The following is a 15,487-nucleotide window of genomic DNA, read 5'->3' as shown; positions in this document are numbered from 1 at the left end:
TACCAAAAAATAACCATGCAAGAAGGCCTCCAAAACTATTTATTAACTCAGCCTTCTTGTTATGCCCGAATGCTTCTCACTCGCCTTAGATTCGGAAATTTTTATCGTATGATTGCTTTCCCTCTCTGCAACTCTTGGTCGAATGAACTCCCACCCTGCCCCTGCGATGATCCCTCTGCCCAATCCAACATTCATTGCGTCCTCTTTTGCAAATTTTATCAGCTGCCCAGGGGGGCATTTCTGAAACCACTTTTAAAGTCCTGGGGATTACGTACTTGTAGATTGGCTATGATTAGGTTATTACAGCTGGACAATGAATGTACTATTATCGCATTAACAAGCTTTTTAAAGCTGGCTGTTAAGTTTCGGAGCTCAATGTACTAATTTTAATTGGATTCTTTTGTAATCTGATGAGCTTTTTCATTAACAGGGGACTATACCGATTGACTTTGACTATGTATAATCAAATCATTTTTAGACTTTTTATCTTTATATATATGTATGAATATTCTGATGTACGCTTTTATGATTTTAATCTCAAAATCGAATAAAGCTTTCTTGATTGATTGATTGATTGAGTCCGCGTGAGGGGAGGAGCCAAATGTTAGTCCGTGCTGTGCTCACAGTATTTAAACCTGGAATCCGGCGCATGATTAGTTCAGCGTTCTGCGTACCGGCTGTTTGCCCGTCGCGATCCTGTCCGGATGGTTGTCTCCATCGTTTGAGCCTGCTTCCAAGGTAATCTCCTTTGTCGAGCTGCTCCCATGTACCCTAGCGTTAACTTATCCCTTTGTGCAGCGCCTTGTATCCTGCGTCTGCCCCTTTGTGTTCTTCCCACTTCGTGACAGAACTTATCCTTTTTTATAAACCATGTAACAGCAGACTCTCGAGTTATAATGCCCTCTGGGTCTGTGATGCCTTGTCTATTTTTGCCATTTTTACTTTACGTTTTACGTTTTGACCTCCTGGTAATCCGACGCAGACGGGGACATCATTTACCCTCTCCCATTAGTCAGTCCATTTTTCTATCATTAGGACTTCTCTTCCATTCATGATGTTCCGACGTCTCAGCCATTGCTGGTATATATCTGTAGACTAGCCCCGCTAGTCTACAGATGGGCCTGAAAGGTCAGACTAGGAGGCTTTGGAGGCTGCTGCAGTGGGGTGGTTGGTGGAGTGGCCCACCCGCTGGCCCCCGGAACCTCACAGGTTGTTTCCACGTCCCCAGCCGCGCGATGACTAGGTAACTAGCTGCGGCCTGTGGTCCTGGGTGGGACGTAGCGGGGCACTCCTTCCCTAGCCACGAAAGGGGCGAAAAGCAGACTGCACCAGACAGGAGGAGAGGCCCAAGGACTTGGCCGTAACCCGCGAGTCCTTGAAGCGCTCAAGGACGTTGTCTGCTTTGTCACCAAAGAGAAAACAGCCATCAAAGGGCATGTCCATCAAGGTGTTCTTGACATCCCCTGAAAAGCCAGTGGACCTCATCCAGGCATAGCCGCGAAGCGCTACCGACGTTGAAAACGTCCTGCCCAGAGAGTCTGCGGTGTCCAGCCCATAACGGATCGTAAATTTAGCTGCATCTCTCCGGCGGCGACAGCCTGGGAGAGCACTGCCCGGGCCTCCTCTAGACACTGAGGCAGCACTTGCGCCACTGTATTCCACACTAAGTGCGAATAACGGCCCAAGATAAATGCTGTCTTTACGGACCACAGTCCTAAGCTGGCGGAAGACAAAATTTTCTTGCCAAGATGGTCCGGCTTCTTGGATTCTTTTTCCGGTTGAGCGGTAGGGAAGGAGCTTTTGGAGGTGGAGGCTTGGACCACTAAGCTCTCTGGAGTGGGGTGTTGGGAGAGGAAAGTGGGGTTGCCCGGAGCCAGGCGGTGGCGTTGGGCGATTATCCTGTCTGTTAGACCTGGCACCTTGGCGTGAGTCTCCCTTCCACTTTTTGTCGCTGTGCCTCATGTGTTTTGCTGGTGTTAGCTGCTCAGAGCACTGTGCCACTGCCAACCAGTGCCACAGTGCAAGTGCTTCCTATTTAAAATGTATATGTTGGTTGGATTCCGTGATTGGCTTATTTGGTTTACTGTCAGACCCCAGTAAAGTGCACCAGGAGTGCCCAGGGCTTGTAAATACAAATGCTGCTGGTGGGCTTGCAGCACTGGTTGTGCCACCCACAGAAGCGGCCTAGTAAAATGTGTCTAAGGTCTGCCATTGCAGAACCTGCGTGCAGTCTGGTACTGTCATGCTGACTGGGCAAGTGCACCCACTTGCCAGTCCCTAAACCTTCCCTTAACTTCATATTAGTCACCCCTATGGTAGGCCCAAGGGCAGGGTGCATTGTAAGCATAAGGTAGGACAAGCCCTGATGTGTGGGGCATGTCCTAATAGTGAATTACAGCCATTTTCGTTTTTCACTATTGTAAGGCTACCTGTTCTGCATAGGCCAGAATGGGCTGTCAGAATTGTTACATCCTATGATCCTAACAGACCCAGGGAACATGGTAGAAAATCGAGTTTAGTATGCCTGAACTCAGAATAATAAAATACATCTTTTAGTAAAGTTTATTTTAATATTCTGTGTTTGCAAATACCACTTTTAGAAAGTTGGTATTTGCTTGCCTAACCATTTCAGCCCGCCTCTGCTATGATGTGTATCTGCCTGTCTGGTTTGTGTGAGTGACAAGGCTGGGGAAACCCAGAGGGGCAGGGCTAGGTAGCCTGGTGGTGAATAGAGAGATTAACATCCAGATGGGTGGGAGGAGTGCACCTGGACTCTGAATAGGGCTGTGCTCTGCCACCACAATGCTGGCTCCACCTCCTGTGGAGCGGCTGATGTCTCTGCCCTGCACCCTGAATAGAAAGTCAGAGTCATGTCAACAAAGTGCTCAGGAACTGGTCTGGACTGGGCAAAGGCCCCTCTACCCCAGAGGAACAAAGGAATTAGGGGTATAAGTATTGGGACCCTGCTCCCAAAAAATTAGATCCTGCTTGACAAGAAGAACCTCTGCCTGAGGAGAAGGAACTGGGAAAGTTGTAAGGAGGAGTACTGTCCCTGACCTGGGGGATTGGCCTGCAGTGGTTGCCTTGCTGCTGAAGGAGAGGAGAAAGACTACAAAGACTTTATTTCAACTTGTGCTTCAAAAGATCTCCAAGGGCTTGGAATAGAGCTTGCCTCCTGCTGAAGTCTCAGGAACAACAGACTTCAACCCCCAGCTCCCCAAAGTTCTTTGGAAGTGCCTGCTGCTGTTGTTGGGCCTTCTGAGGGACTGCGTGTCGCAAGGAGCTGGAAGCGCGACTCAAGAAGGAGAAGCATGCCACCGTCAGAGCTGTTGTCGTCGCATCTCGTAAAGTGTGTCGCCGCTGCAGCATCGAGCGGAAGCGTCTCGCATCATCTAGGAAGTGTCTCGCAACGCCGCAGTAGCGTGTCGCCATCGCAGCCATCGTAGCTGACGCATTGCACCGCATCAAGAAAAGCAACTTGCATCCACGGAGAAGCGTGCCGCCGTTGGAGCTGCTGTCGTCGCATCGCGTAAAGGGGTGTCGCCTCTGCAACATCGCATCGAGCGGAAGCGTATCGCAAACGTCGGAGAAGAGTGCCACTGCCAAGGCCGCTGTCGTCGCATCACGTAAAGGGTGACGCCGCTGTAGCTGACGCATCGAGTCGAGCCTTCTCGCAACATCGGAGAAGCATAACGCATCTGGAAGATCTTCACGTCTTTATTTCTTTGCACCAAAAACTTAATCGCATCGACATCGTTGCAACACTTTCGTTGCCCTGCGTGTCGCATCTAAAAGGTACATTGACTTAAAGTGTCGCATTTAAGAACTTAAGAGAACTAAGCAAAATTCTACCATCTAAAGTAACAGTATTGTGTATTCTTGTCGTTTAATGGTCTTGTGGTAACTCTATATAAAGAATCCTTATTTTTAATATAAAACCTATGTGGTGTCCATTTGTAGTGTTGTCACTTGGTTACTGTATGTGTTCACAAATGCTTAACCTATAACGCTCTGAGATAAGCCTTGTCTGCTCGCGCCAAGCTACCTAGAGGGTGAGCAGGGGTTATTTTAGGAGTGTAACCCCTTACCCTGACTAGAGGAAAGGTTCCCTGCTTGTCACAAGTACGGCGGCGGCCGGGGAGCCGACCGCCGCCGAGCGCGGAAGTGGTGCCGTAGGAAGCGGCACCGGTGGAGGCGTAACGAGGTCAACCAGCTCCAATCCGGATCCATGCCTGGATCCAAGGGGGGCCTGCGGCGCTGAGGCCCGAGCCGCCGGCAGGGAAGACCTAGGCCCCCCCCAACCGAGTCCGTGGGGCCCGAAGGTGTGCTGGCAGGGTCGGTCCACCCAAAGATGGCATGCATCGCCTCACAAAACGTACGAAAGCTGGGTGGGGGGTCGCTCTGGGCCCCGGAAGGGAGGGAAGCTCGGAGTCGACCCTTCAGGCTCTGCATGGGGAGCCACGGGAGTGGCACCACCCATGCACCTCATCAGTAAGGCCAACAGACGAGAAGTCGAAGAGCGACGATGCTTCTTCGACTTCTTCTTATGTTTTGACTTACCTGACCCTGAGTGTGAAGACTTCGATGAATTCGAGTCGGAATGGTGGTGGCTCCGCGACCAGTCCCTCGATCTCCCTCTCGAACGGCGCAGAGCCGACTGTCAGCGTTCAAGCAGATTTCGGGACCGCTCCCGCAAAGCCTTCGGCGTTAACAACCGACAGTCGGACCTCGACTTGGGGTCATGCTTAAGGCAAAAGGGGCACACGCGGTGCGGATCCGTCACAGATATCAATCGGGTACAGGAACCGCAGGCCTTAAAACCAGGCATCCCTTGTGCACCTGTTCGGAGTCATAGACTCGAAACAAGAAGTCGGCAAAAGTCGAGTGTTAGAAGGCGACCTCAGAGGGGCCCGAAGGGGCACTGACTAGTCTGAGGTCAACCCTCAAGGCATCGTAGCCGGGCACTGGCGGGAGACTCCTCAGGGGAGGAATCTCGTATCTAGGATCGTACACTCGGCACCACACGATAAAGAGACACCACACCGGGAGTTCTTAAGAACAAATCTTTATCAGATCGGAGTCGTAGGATCTTTATGATCAGCAAGGCAAATATATACAAGTGGAGCACGGGCTCACAGAGTCTCGGGGGGGTAGGAGGTAGCGGGACAGTCTTTGGGGATATGGATCAAATGCAGGGGCGTACCCGGCGCACAGCTCACAATCCTCGAGCTGGGAGATACGCTTGTCGGGGTCCGGCGGGACCAAGAAAGTCTGTGGGAGCCGCGAATCACTCAGCAGGGCTCAAGCACAAGTCGGAGGTCTTACGATCTTTTCGGGGAGCCGCGAGTCACTCAGCAGGGCTCGAGCACAGGTTCAGAGGTCTTACGATCTTCAGGGAGCCGCGAGTCACTCAGCAGGGCTCAAGCACAAGTTCGGAGGTCTTACGATCTTCAGGGAGCCGCGAGTCACTCAGCAGGGCTCAGGTGTTTCCAAAGGCGAATCTCCCGGATAGTCCCAGAGTACCCCTTGTTATAGGACGACTCCACTTTGATGTCCGGAGTCTGTGCAGGCAGGGGTCTTGTCACCTGGGGGTTGCTTGTCGGGGTTTCCTGCCATTGTCTTTTGATCCTTTCAGGGCCGGGTCGGGAGGAGTCCCAGATACCCAGCAAGCGTGGAGCCAGCCCTCGGGGAGGCCGCGGGCCGATCGAAACCCACCTTCCCAGGAGAGCTCAGAGGTGCGATGGAAACTGCTCTTCCCTCTCTCATCCTAATGGGAGCTCGATGTCCCCCAGCCGGAGTGGCGCCTCTAGGCCAGGGTCGCGCTGGGGCCGGGCGGCCATCATGGTGCCTGAAGTGGGCACGCGGGCCCGGTGTGGCCGAAAGGAGGAAGGCCGCAGACGGGGAAGTCCGTGTCGGTGGTGTGTGTGTTCTGGTGGGAAGGATCGGCTAGGCAGTGTGCTCGGGGGCTGCGTGAGGTGCATGGGTCAGGTTATGTGGTGCGGGGACAGGGATGGCTATGCTACGAGGCCGGGTCTAACACCGAGAAAAACGTAGTCAAAAAATGACTGTGGTACCGCTCTTCACGGATCTGCGCTGGCTGGCGTGGAAAAAGACAGAACTGACGTAAGCACGCGAGGGCGGCGTCAAAGTAGCTGCCGTGACGTTATCCCGGCGACAACGACACTGACGACTGATGCAGAGCCGACCCACGCCACCTTCCGTCATGCAGAGGTACTGCTGACGAACTTTCTGGACCCAGTCTGACGCCTGGGGGCAATTCTAAGGTAAGGAATCTATAACTAACGTGATTCTTTCCGATAGGATATCTGTAACCATAGAAATCAGTTCGCTGAACAGGGAGGATGGATGGGGCAGTAAGGAATCTATAACTAACTAATGTTTTTTTATAGATATATTATTACCGAAGGTAAGTAACTTGTTCATCTGAAAGAAACATGTTAGTAATAGATTCCTTACCTTAGAATAGATACCCCAGAAATACCAACCCCGGAGGTGGGTCTGCGAACCAAGATCACACCAGAAAGACCTGGAGAACAGAAAGGCCAAAAAAGCCATCTATCTGGACTGGACTGTCAAGGCAGTAGTGTTTCGTAAATGTTTGCAACAAAGCCCATGTAGCAGCCTGACAGATGTCATTTAGAGGAAATCCACATCCCAAAGCAGTAGTTGCTGTCGTCGCCCAGGTGGAATGGGCATGCAGCCCCACTGGAGGCTCCTTCTTCGCCAGAGAATAACAGGCTTTGATACACAAAACAACCCATCGGGAGATAGTCCGCTTGTGTACGGCTCGACCTTTCTTGGCGCCCACGGAGCCAACAAAGAGCTGGTCAGACACCTGGAACTGTTTTGTGCGATCCAGATAAAAGGAAAGCGCACGTTTTGGGTCCAGACGGTGGAGCCTCTCCTCCTCTTTCGAAGGATGCGGAGGCGGAAAGAAGGTGGGCAAAGTGATGGTCAGCCCGATGTGAAAGGCAGTGACAACCTTAGGAAGGAAGGATGGATGAGTCCTGAGAACCACCTTGTCCGGATGGACAGACAGGAAAGGAGGCTTGGAGGAAAGGGCCTGGAGCTCACTCACTCTTCTGGCAGATGTGATGGCTACCAGGAATGCAGTTTTAAGCGTCAGAAGCCTCAAAGGACAGTTGTATAGTGGCTCAAAGGGAGCGCACAATAAATAGGTTAAGACTAGATTCAAGTCCCACTGAGGCATAACTAAGGGAATAGGAGGAAAGAGATGAGTTACGCCTTTCAGGAAACGATTAACTACCGGGGACTTGAAAACAGAAGGCTGATCTGGAAGCTGAAGGAAGGCAGAGATGGCTGAAAGACAGCCCTTGATAGTGCCCAGAGCAGAGCCCTGCCGGGGTAAAGAAAGAAGAAACAAGAGAACCTCAGAAAGAGGGGCAGAAAGGGGACCCACAGCCTTTGCTGTGCACCATGCCACAAATTTGTTCCACCGGCAGGCGTATACCGTCTTAGTGGAGGGACACCTGGCTGCCAAGATTACATTACAAACTCCGGGAGGCAGCTCAAAAGACATCAACTGTCGCCGCTCAATCTCCACGCAACGAGGTGGAGGCTGGACAGGTTTGTGTGGAGGACCGTACCCTGTTACTGCGACAGAAGAACCTCCAGAAGAGGCAGTCTGATCGGAGGATCAATGGCCATGTTGAGCAGCTCGGGATACCAGACTCTTCGTGCCCAATCCGGAGCCACAAGGATGACTTGGGCCTGGTTGCACCTGATCTTCTTTAGCACTCTGGGCAGAAGTGGTATCGGCGGAAAGGCGTACAACAGACAACTCAATTCGCGACGAAAAGCGTCGCCTAGCGAGTGCCGCCTTGGAAATTCCAACGCGCAGAATTGCTGACATTGCGCGTTCTCTTCGGTGGCAAATAGATCTAACCAAGGCTCTCCTCACTGTCGAAAGAGACCTTGCATCACCTCCGAGTGAAGACGCCATATGTGATCCATCATGCACCGGCGGCTGAGTTCATCCGCCCTGGCATTCAGGAAACCTGCCAGGTGTTGAACCACCAGGGATATGCCCTGATGTTCCAGCCATGTCCAGAGGTGGAGAGCCTCCTGATATAGGGTCCACGACCCCATCCCACTACCCTGATTGTTGCAGTATCACATGGCAGTGGTGTTGTCTGTGAGCACCTGCACTACTCTTCCCCGGACACAGGGAAGGAATGCCTTGAGTGCAAGACGGATTGACTGGAGCTCCAGAAGGTTGATATGGAGCCCGGACTCCGCCGGAGACCAGAGGCCTCTGTACTCCGACTCTCCCATGTGGCCACCCATTCCCAGAAGGGATGAGTCTGTCACCACTGTGTGCTCTGGTTGGGGAAGGGAGAGGGATCTATCGTTGACCCAATCTTGGTTCGTGATGAGCCATCATTGCAATTGACGAGCAGTGCCCTCCGACATCTGGACGCAATTGGACAGATTCCCATTGGAACTTCAGGTCCCACTGCAGAGCCCACATATGCCACCTGGAGGCCCAGCAGCCTCAGGGTCATCCTGATCGAAACCCGGGATAGAGGCTGAAAAATCGGAATCATAGCCCAAATATCCCAGGCTCGCCGTTTGGGAGGATAAACTCGAAACAGCCTTGTGTCCAGAACCGCTCCGATTAAGAGGAGGAGCTTCTGAGAGGGAGTCAGGTTTGACTAACACATTGATGGAGAACCCCAGCGAATGCAGGAGGTCGGCCATAGTCTGGAGGTGGCAGACGACTGCCTGGGGCGAGCCCGCCTTCAACAGCCAGTTGTCGAGATAGGGGAAGACAAACCACCGTTCTGCGCAAGTGAGCTGCAACTACCGCCATCACTTTCGTGAACACCCGAGGCACGCTGGTAAGGCCAAAGGGGAGCACGGTAAACTGAAAGTGCTCGTGACCTACTGTGAACTGCAGGTAACGCCGGTGGGCCGACAGGACAGGGATGTGAAAATAAGCGTCTTGCAAGTCCAACGCTACCATCCAGTCTCCAGGGTCGAGGGCAGACAAAACCTGAGCGAGCGTCAACATCTTGAACTTCTCCTTCCGGACGTTCCTGAGATCCAAGATAGGACGCTTCCCTTGTCCTTCTTGAGTACCAGAAAGTAGTGGGAGTAACAACCACGACCTACTTCTGGGACAGGTACACACTAGATGGCTTCCTTGGCCAAGAGAACCGTAACTTCCTTTTGGAGAAGGCCCAGGCGATCCTCCGACATGCGGTAGTATTGAGGCGGGATGGCTGGAGGGGTAGCCTCGAAGGGGAGGGAGTAGCCCCTTCGCACTATCTGCAAAACCCACCTGTCCGACGTGATGGTGTGTCAGTGGGGGAGGTGATGGCGGATCCTGCCGCACACTGGCATTTGATGGGCCTGAAAGGTGGGACTAGGAAGGTTTGGAGGCTGCTGCAGCGGGAGGGTTGGTGGGTGGACTGACCCACCCCCTGAACAACGGCGGTGATTCCCACGTCCCCAGCCGCGCGTAGTTTGGGAAGCTTGCTGCAGCCTATGGCTCTGGGCGGGACTTTAGTGGGGCACCCCTTCAGTAGCCACAAAAGGAGCGAAAAGCAGACTGTGCAGGGTGGCAGGAGAGGCCGAAGGACTTCACCGTAGCTGTGAGTCCTTGAAACGCTCTAGAGAATTGTCCGCTTTGTCGCCAAAAAGGCGACGGCCATCAAAAGGCATGTCCATCAGGGTATTCTGGACACCCCCAGAAAAGCCAGGCGATCTCATCCAGGCATAGCGTCGAAAGGCTACGGATGTGGAAATCGTCCTGCCCAGAGAGTCGGCGGGATCCAGCCCACAACAGATGGTAAACTTCGCCAAGTCCCTACTGGCAGCAATTGCCTGGGAGAGCACTATCTGGACCTCCTACATACACTGAGGCAGCACCTGCACAATCGTGTCCCACAGAGAGTTGGAATTACGGCCCAATAGACATGCAACACCGACCGCAGTCCCAAGCTGGCAGAAGAGAAAATCTTCTTCTCAAGATGATCCAGCTTCTTGGATTCCCTTTCCGGTGGAGCGGTAGGGAATGCGCTCTTGGAAGTGGAGGCCAGGACCACCAAGTTCTCCGGGGTGGAGTGTTGGGAGAGGAAAGCTGGGTCGTCCGGAGCCGGGCGGTGGCGTCGGGCAACCATTCTATCCACGGGAGCCCCCGTGTTGGGCCTGGACCAGGTGCCCAGAAGGACGTCGATAAGGGCCTCATTAAATAGCAGCAGGGGCTTCGAAGAGCTCGCAGCCAGCTCTGCAGCAACGGTAGGAGGAGACAACATGGCAAGGTCAGGGGAGGTGTCTAGACCACTGGCATCCCCAAGTTCCTCTCTCTAGTCCTGTTCAGATCCTAGCTGATCAGGCAAAGGGTCACTTGACCCCTCCCAGTCCTCCTCCTCATCCTCTGGTTGCCAATCTGGCTGAAAAGGGACCCCAGGAGAGAACAGGGGCACAAAATCCCCTCTCTGCGCCGGATCTGGCGTCGGTCGATGCCGGTCCGGGTCCACATCGGGATGGAGGCTGGGGTCGATGCCGGCCGGGAACAGGACAGGGGTCGGTTGTGGTGCCGAAGGAAGCGCTGCCGGTGGAGGTGTAATAAGGTCAACCGGCGCCGTTCCGGATCCATGCCTGGATTCACGGGGGCCTGCGGCACCAGGGCCGGAGCAGATGGCGGAAAAGGGGGGGGAGACCGGAGTAAACTCTTCGGGCTCTGTGTGCGGAGCCGTGGGAGAGGCACCGCCCGCATCCCTTGTCGCGTCAGCCGACCGACGGGGAGAAGTTTAAGAGCAACGATGCTTCTTCGACTTCTTTTTGTGCTTCGACTTACCCGACCCCGAGTGCGAAGACTTCGAAGACTTGGAAAAGTGATGATGGCTCTGCAACCGGTCCCTCGACCTCCTTCGCGACTGGGACCTCGAACAGCACGGAGCAGCCTGCCGGCACTCAAGAAGCTTTCGGGACCCCTCCCACAAAGCCTTCGGAGCCATGGACTGGCAGTCGGAGCAGGACTTGGGGTCGTGGTCGCGCTCCAGGCAAAAGAGAAAAACGCGGTGCGGATCCGTAACCGACTTCAGTCGGGTACAGAAACCGCAGGCCTTGAAACCGGGCATGCCTCGTGCACCAGGATTCGATGGACTCAGAAAGTAAGTCGACAAAAGTCGAGAAAAAAGTCAGTCAAAATGTGACCGGAGGTATCGCTCTCTCTGGATCTGCACTGGCTGGCGCAGAAAAAGAAAGAACTGACATCAGTGCGGGAGGGCGGCGTCTAAGTAGCTACCGCAATGTCATCCCGATGACCACGACACAACGACGGACGCAGAGCCGACAGACGCCACCTTCCGACGCGCATAGGTACTGCTGACGAAAAAACTTTCAGGATCCAGTTTGACGCCTGGGGGCAATTCTAAGGTAAGGAATCTATAACTAACGTGTTTCTTTCAGATAAGAAAAGAAAATTATGGGCCTGTAACTGACTCTTCATGTGGGCAATGGTATCACCTGGAAGCAGACTTTATAGATCTAGCATGATTGTGCTCAGCCATACACTCCTCTAGGTGAAGGATATTCACATAGCTGTCTATCATGACAAAGTCTGCTACTTCCCTCTCCTTAACTTATGTAATTCTGACAAAGCTGTATACCCCATCAAGGTACATTAAGTGAGGTGTGACATTACCCCATTTTTTTCTATCTGAAAATTAAATATAATGCAAAAACGTAAAAGTCTTGTGTTTCTCTCCATTGCTCTCTAGGAAAATTGATGCCAATCTTCCCGTCAGGCTCTCTTACCTGGGTAGAGTGGAGCTGTTTTTCTCCCATGGTCTCCTGACAATATCTGTTAAAACAAAACAACAAATGAGTGTGAAATTGCTGAACATAAAGCGGGAGGTCAAGTAAAAAATCTTCTGGTTGTACATTTACACAACCTGATCCAGGCAATATTACTCAGCATACAAAAACGAGCATTGGCAATACCAATAGCTCTAACCTTTTAGCGTTGCCAGTGATTTTTGCTGATGTTTTTTAGTAACAGAAAACCCAAGACACTTTGAAGTAATCTCAACATGAATGGTATAAATGATTTAGGGTGTGCCAGCACACAATTACACAAATATGCAATTATTTTAGCGAACTGTGTGCGGCAGCTTCCTCAAAAGAATATTTAGGTGTCACTAGGAACAGAGACCTTCACAGAAAAATCACAGCAGGAAGTGAAAACGAACCGTGCCACTACATAAATACCTCACCATGCTACAAGAGCATGAGAATCTAAGCTATTCCAAACATAACATGGAGCTGACAAAAGTACAAGCCAAGTTAAAAGTAAGCGCACTGAAAACGAGGGAGGCTGGAGCACGTCACTGCAGTGTACAGCGAGAGCAAACATTGTGCATGATCGGATTTAGGACACCTCTTGCCGCAAACGGAGGCATTGGCATAGGGAGAAAAGGCAATAAATACAATGTAGGCTGAAATTACAAAGGCAGTGGAAAACAGAGAAGAGATTATTCAGCAAATGCCTTGTGAAAACAAACACTGCACTGCAAGGGAGCAAAGCAACAGGAAATTACCTTACATGCACTGTTAAAGCAGAGCAGCAGGAAGCAGAGAGCACGTAAACAGATGCACTCGAATGGAGTGCTTAAAGCAGAAGGAAAAAGCATTGGCAAAGCCAATAGGTCTTGCCTATTTATGAGCTAGTGGCTTTGCCAATGTGTTTTAGCCACGCAGTATACCATCGTTGCTGTTATTCAGCATGGCTAAAGGCTTGTGATGTAGATGGGAGAGGAGAGTGGTGTAGAGTGGAGTGCTGTAGAGCGGCCTTGAGTGGACTGTCAGAGTGGAGTGATGTAGAGTGGTGGGGTATAGAGTGGCATAGCACAGAGTGGAGTAAAGTACTTTAGACTGGAGTAAAGTACTGTAGAGTGGAGCAGAGTAAAGTGCTGTAGAGTGTAGTGCCAAGCCGTGGAGTGGCCAGATGACTTAGGGGCATCCACCACAACATGCTGTTATTTTAGCAGCGTTCCCTAAACATTGGTAGGTTTGCTCAGAATAGACATAAGCATTGGCTTGTTTTTGCTAGTTTGACGTTGTTTTCTCATCTCTGCAACCTGCGTATGCTTATTAAGATACTCTGTTGGTTAATGAATGCTTAGATCATTTTAATGAGCACTTTCCATTCCTTTGCGCTGGGCAGATTTTAACATTGGATATAACACACTGAACATCACTTTCTGACATATTACACAAGGTAACGTCTCAAGCTCAGGGACTCGCAAAAAACATGGCGTTGATAAAACTTGAACCTAGACCCTTAGAATTGCACTAGAAGAACCTTTGGGCGATCATAATGATCATCACATTTCGTATGACAAGAGAAAATAGAGGGGTCAGGCTTGAGCCCAGCTATGATGCAATTATGTGGACTAAACAAATAATACCTTTAACCATGGTCACTATAAAGCTCTCTGATGTTTTTTTTAGATTATGTTGGTGCTATACAAAATCAGAAACAGATAAAATGTAGAATGAAGAGGAGTTACACCTTAGAGACTTCACTTGTATATTTATATTAATAACAACATCAAAGCACAGGTTGCACAGAAGTTACACTGCAAACAATCCATGGTTGTACTGTATATTAATGAAACAGTGGTAAATTTTGTATCGCATGTACTGCCTGAGCAACAGGTGGCTTCTGCACATTTGAGGGATCATAAATTAACACAAGGTGCTGCCCTGGTGCAGTGGGGGCTCCTCCGCTAAGGCGGAGGAGCGTCGCCCCACTGCTTTGCAGCAGTGAAAGAAAGGAAAAATAAAATCATAACTTGGTTATTATCATTTTATTTGTTCCTGCTACTGCAACATGGGGGCGGGGCTGCTCTGCTCACAAAGCAGGGCTGGGGAGGAGTGGTGACCACACTGAAGTGCGCATGATTCTTTGGCTGGTCGTCTCGGGATGGCTAAACAGACATGCGCACTTAGCATGCAGCGGAGTCCCAGAAGGTTCTGCAATGAGTCCCACCTTGTACAATGTCTACATTCGGTCGCTGGCCCTGTTGGCCAGGGCCCCTAACATCTCCCTGGTGTCATACGCTGATGACACAGCTGCTGCTCTCCATTACCAATAACCCCAATCAAGATGCCGCCAAATTTCTGTAAGACCTGACCGCCATATCTGCCTGGATGGAGGATAATTGTCTCCAATTGAACTCTACAAAATCTGAAATACTAGTATTAGGTAGAGATTCCCATCTTTGGGGTAGCAACTGGTGGCCTCCAAAGCATGGCGCACCCCCTCTGCCGAAAATTTTGTAAAAACTTTAGGCATATTGGTTGATAACGCCCTCACCTTTGAGGAGCATGCCAAGTCTGTTACAGGAATCTGTTTCAAGCGTGTTGCAAGGCCTCAAACCCATATTGGCTCTGTTCGATCCCCATACTCGCCGGCTAATTGTTCGAGCCACTGTCCTAGCCTGGCTCGACTATTGCAATGTGCTACTCCTTTGCTCCAACAAGTCAATGATTAAAATGATACAGCGCACGCAGACCGTTGCAGCTTGTGCGCTGTTTGCCCTCCGCAGGCATTGCTCGGTCTCCAGCCTTTGGCGCGGTCTTCATTGGCTGCCGAGGGAGCAGAGAATTCAATTCAAAGCGCTCTGTTTCACTCATAAGATTCTTTCTGGTCGGGCCCTGCGATTCTGAGTGAGCATTGCCTTCCCTACATCCCAACGTGTGATTGATTTCGGCCAATCTGCACCTGGTGCAAGTTACTCAGTCGAGGCAGGGGAGAGACGTCTTGGGAGAGAGGAGCGAGGAGGTAAGTGCCTTTTTCTTTTTTTACACCCCTTACCCCCTCATCTTCCGGTATGACCTGCAGACTACTGCCTTCCCTGGATTACCTCCGGATAGTTGGGGTCACCTCCCGCTTTGGAACTCTGCCTGGCATCGGACAGTAGACGTGTTGGGCAGCCTTGGAGCCTGCTGGGCTGCGCCTCTCCTCCGGACAGCTTTGTCTAATCTGGTCTTTGTTGTCGGTGTGGTGCCACCCATGTTTTAGGATCTTCGGCTTGTCCCAGCTCCAGTGGCCCAAGAGATGCGCTCGAGAAGTTTTGCCTGGACTCTGGCTTCACTCCTCTCCGCATAGGCTCCGATTCCTTCCTGAGTAAGGCCCGCCTGGCTCTCCTACTGCAGCTTCCCTAGCACCGGCCGTGCGCAGCTTCCTTGCGGCCTTGGGGATGGTTGTGTTTTCTCGTTGGAAGGTGCCCAGACAGATTACTACACGTGAAGACTTCTATAACCGCGTGTGCTCACTCCTACTGGCAGGCTACCAGTCGGGCCCGCCTGGCGACGCCGACGACGACTCAGTCTTCTAGGGGCTAGATTGGCCGCTACTGCGAGAAGTCACAGCGACGACACTGGTCTGGGGGCTATGGCCTGTATTTGCCAGCTTTACAGCAATCAGAGG

The 15,487-nt window shown here is 51.7% G+C and overlaps 1 protein-coding gene across 1 annotated transcript in view; it reads right to left on the bottom strand.

Annotated features, from left to right (window-relative positions):
- Nucleotides 1–15,487, bottom strand: part of VASP (vasodilator stimulated phosphoprotein) — a 1,088,669-nt gene that overhangs the window by 353,763 nt on the left and 719,419 nt on the right. The window contains exon 10 of the mRNA XM_085625566.1: nucleotides 11,809–11,854. Coding sequence (XP_085481692.1) covers nucleotides 11,809–11,854 — 46 coding nt within the window. The remainder of the gene's footprint in view (nucleotides 1–11,808; nucleotides 11,855–15,487) is intronic.

The sequence above is a fragment of the Triturus cristatus genome, chromosome 9 (genome assembly GCF_964204655.1).
Source record: "Triturus cristatus chromosome 9, aTriCri1.1, whole genome shotgun sequence".
NCBI lineage: Eukaryota > Metazoa > Chordata > Amphibia > Caudata > Salamandridae > Triturus > Triturus cristatus.
Note: the sequence above shows the minus strand (reverse complement) of the source record. Positions and strands in the feature narration are given on the sequence as shown.